Raw genomic sequence first — 3799 nt, 5'->3', positions numbered from 1 at the left:
GTGGGGGCGGGGGTGGTCTCCTGCCGAGGGTTCTGACCCCAAAAAGATACCGGTCCGCTCACTGGTTGAGTGCGGTGTGGGCGCGACACCAAGGGTTGCGATCCCTTTACCGGTCACGAAAAAAGACAAAAAGGAAAAAAAAAAAAGTTATCAGCTCTACCATTCCTTCTAAGTTAGATCATTTCTGTAGTAAAGACTGTGTAGCTTTTTATATGACAGTACCTCACTTCTCTAGATTACAGCTAATTCCTGGGAAGCAATAAGTGCTTTCAACACAATAATAAAGTATGTGCCGCAAAGTTCTTATTCTTTTACACATTGGAGGGCTCACGAAGCCTTTATTTAGGCACTGTTTGTTTTTAATTTATACATAGTTACAGCAGGCTTGGTCTTTGGTTTCTAAGACCATAGCTAATAAACAACAACTTAGGTATGACAAGAGAGGCCACCGCCACAGGGAGCCCTGAGGGCAGCGATGAGGGAGGTGACCAGAGGACAACTTAAGCCAGTAGAGCCGGCTGGGAGCCCTGTAGCATAGGGTAGCTGCCCTTGACCGTCAGCAGGCTCTGGGGTCATATCAGGGCGAGTTCACTGTGGGACCCCCATGGTCACCCAGGGATGATTATATTTATTTATGACTATCATTATAATGTAGTTTTTAAAAGCATGCACCTGAGAGTGATACTCTGGTGCTTCTTGGGCATGTTGTTTAACCCATTCAAGCCTCACATTCCATGTCTGTAAAATACGGATGTCAAAACTCCCCATCATCTACGATTGTTGTGTGGGTTAAATGGGAGTGCAGATAAACCGTTTAGCACAGTTCCTGACACATGGAAAGTTCTTGGTATGCTTTAGTTCTCAAGACTACTTTGACAGTGATTATTGTGTGGTATATGATGTTTAGAAAGGCAGGGGAGTAAATAATTCCATTTAAGACCTCTCTATTCTGTGCCTGCTGTGTGCAAGGAGATGTGCTGCTTGCCTGCCATTGGCAGCCAAAATGTGTAGAAGTCACTGTCACCACCAATGAGCAGCTTATGGTGTTATAATGGGGACTTGGGCCAATGACTGATTTATATAAGGTAGGATGTGCCATATGAGGGTGCAAAATCACAGCAGGTGCTGGTAGTGATGGAAGAGCCTAGTTCAAGATTTGGCAGAAACGAAGAAGTCCAAGAGGACTTCCTGAAAGAAGTGAGATTTGACCTTTTTTTTTTTTTTTGGCTGGCTGGCTGGTTTGGTGAGAAGTGGCATTTGAGTTGTACCTTGAAGAATCTGTCTGGCAGCCAACATGCTGGGTGCTGACTGTGTGCCTGACACCAAGCACGCTGAACATAATGACTCATTTGATCCTCACAGCAATCTTAGGCCAGTCCTGCTCTTACCTCCTTTTGTAGCTGTGGAAACTGACACATAAAGAAGTGAATTTGCCCAAGTTATACTCCAGAGCACACACAGTTAGTCACTACCCTGTGAAGAAAAGATTCTAAATGGAACAACTGGCACATGCAGAGGCTGGTGGTTGGAGTGACCGGTAGAAATGAGCACCAGCGGGCAGGGGCCGGGGTTGGGGGGCATGGGAGCCAGTGATGGATTTTTAATAGGTTTTTTTTTTTTTTTTTTTTTTTTTAATGAAAAGATATGACCTAAGTAGAGAACAGCGAGCCCCTGTGTACCCGTCACTCAGAATTGAAGTTTTTTTTAACTGAGCAAGTGGTATCATTCAAGTTGCAGTGGGGCTAATACCCGGTTTCAACATGTAAAAGGCAAATCTCTATGTAGAAAACTTTACTTTCCTTGACAGTTCATTTTCCATGATTCCCAGGCAGTTAAGATTTCACTGTAGTTGTATTAAAATTTTTGTTAAACTCACATTTGTGTTTCAGGTTGCTGTTGTCAAAATGAAGAACACTGAACGGATTTATGCAATGAAAATCCTCAACAAGTGGGAGATGCTTAAAAGGGCAGAGGTAAGTATGGAGGACCACAAAATAAGTAATAACATGGGGTTTGTGTGAGAGTGACTGTGAAGCCCAGTCAGGTGAAAACCACAGTCATGTCACAGACCTGGCCCTTTTCTGCCTGACCAGAGCAGGCAGAGCCTCCTGGACTCGGCCCCTCTCCTGGTCAGCATGGCCCATTCACCAGATCCTCTGCCTAAGAGCACACCCTCCCACCTGTCGGCCAGATTTGCTCTCTGTGAAGGCAGGTGAAAACCTTTGTGCAAGCCTTAGGCATTTACCACAGTTCTGCTCCGTGTGCAAAAGGAATTACTGAGTTTGGAGCCAACTTGCATATAGAAATACTGTTTCTGTTCCCTCTTAGATGGAGAATAAAGATTGTAAATAAAAGGAGACTATGGCTGCTTGGCAGTCTTCAGTCTGCTTTTTCTTAGTTCTGTGTCAGTGCCTGTGCTGGCCATTTCTCACCCCTGACCCCATCTCTCCCGCCCCTTGCTCAGCCCCTGGTCTTGCTGTCTTCCCAACTGAGACAGGCAAGGCCTGCAGGTGAGCCTGAGCTTTTCCTCTGTCACCTGCAATTTCTGTCTCCTGTCCTCTGTGTTCTTCCATCTCGCCTCAGAGCAAAGTCTCCTTCCGTACTATCTCTCATGCTTGTTCTTCCAGATCTGCTCCTCTCGTGTGCCCCTCCTCGCAGGCCAGCATGTGTGGCAGAGGTTCACCATTTCCCTGTGTCTCTGTGGCTTGCTCAGCACCACTGGAGCTCTCCTCTAGGGCTACGCAGCCCTGCAGACAGGGCACTGCACTCTGGAACTGAAGGCCTCTAGACGGAGCTACCTCCTCCTTTCGCAAAATTCTTCTGTGGTTTCTGGCCTCTCTCATCCCACCGCTCACACCTCCTTGTGGTTTTAGGTGACCCTTTCCTCTTTTGTCCTGGAATACTTATCTGTTCTGCCAATGATAGCTGCCAATTTGGGCAGATAACAATGCAGACCATTTATTTTGTCACATCTCTCTCCTGAGCTCCAGGGTTCTGTTAATTTGGTGGGTCTTCTTACTTCAGTGTCCCACTGGCACCTCAGGTTCATCTTGTCTAAATCATTTCCCCATCATATCTATTTCTTCTTTTCTCGCTGTGGCACCCAGCATAAGATCTCACATCCATTTATTGCTCAATAAATAACTGGCACCTCAGGTTCATCTTGTCTAAATCATTTCCCCATCATATCTATTTCTTCTTTTCTTGCTGTGGCACCCAGCATAAGATCTCACATCCATTTATTGCTCAATAAATACACATTGCCTGACTGAATTCGCACTATTTTGCAGTCACCTGGTCTCAACATGTTGGTGGTCTGTGACTCTTGCTTCCACCCCCCGCATTCCATTCATGGCCTCAGGCTGCACAGAGTTTTCTTTCCCTGTTTGTCTTTTGGCCTCTTCCTCTCCCTCCGCACTCTGTCATCTTACTCGCCTTTGTTCGGCCATGCACAGACCCTCCTCTGCCCCAGGAGCTACTGGAACTTTGCAAAACAAGAAAATCAGAGAAGCCGATCTTTTATGGGGAAAAAATATAGCTAGTGCTAAATGAAAGTTGGGGGAGGTATAAAGTATTTGGACAAAGAAATAGTACTAAATTCCATTCAAGATTATATTTTTGTATAGGGGTGGTTGATTTCTGAAAGGAACTGAGTTATGACGTGTCACGTTAACCTCTGGAATGAAATATAGGAGGGTACTTGAAAAAGGTCATGGAAAAATAGAATTCAAAGATAATACAAATCTTTCCACGAACTTTTCTTTTCTTTTCTTTTCTTTTTTTTTGGCAGCTGTCCGGT

General features: G+C 45.2%; 1 protein-coding gene across 3 annotated transcripts in view; it reads left to right on the top strand.

Moving 5' to 3' along the window:
- Positions 1–3799, top strand: part of CDC42BPB (CDC42 binding protein kinase beta (DMPK-like)) — a 126275-nt gene that overhangs the window by 48478 nt on the left and 73998 nt on the right. For all 3 annotated transcript variants that reach the window (XM_008583113.1, XM_008583112.1, XM_008583114.1), the window contains exon 3: positions 1890–1973. In XM_008583113.1, coding sequence (XP_008581335.1) covers positions 1890–1973 — 84 coding nt within the window. The remainder of the gene's footprint in view (positions 1–1889; positions 1974–3799) is intronic.

The sequence above is a fragment of the Galeopterus variegatus genome, unplaced genomic scaffold (assembly GCF_000696425.1).
Source record: "Galeopterus variegatus unplaced genomic scaffold, G_variegatus-3.0.2 Scaffold2834, whole genome shotgun sequence".
Lineage (NCBI taxonomy): Eukaryota > Metazoa > Chordata > Mammalia > Dermoptera > Cynocephalidae > Galeopterus > Galeopterus variegatus.
This window is presented reverse-complemented; position numbering and strand designations above follow the sequence as displayed.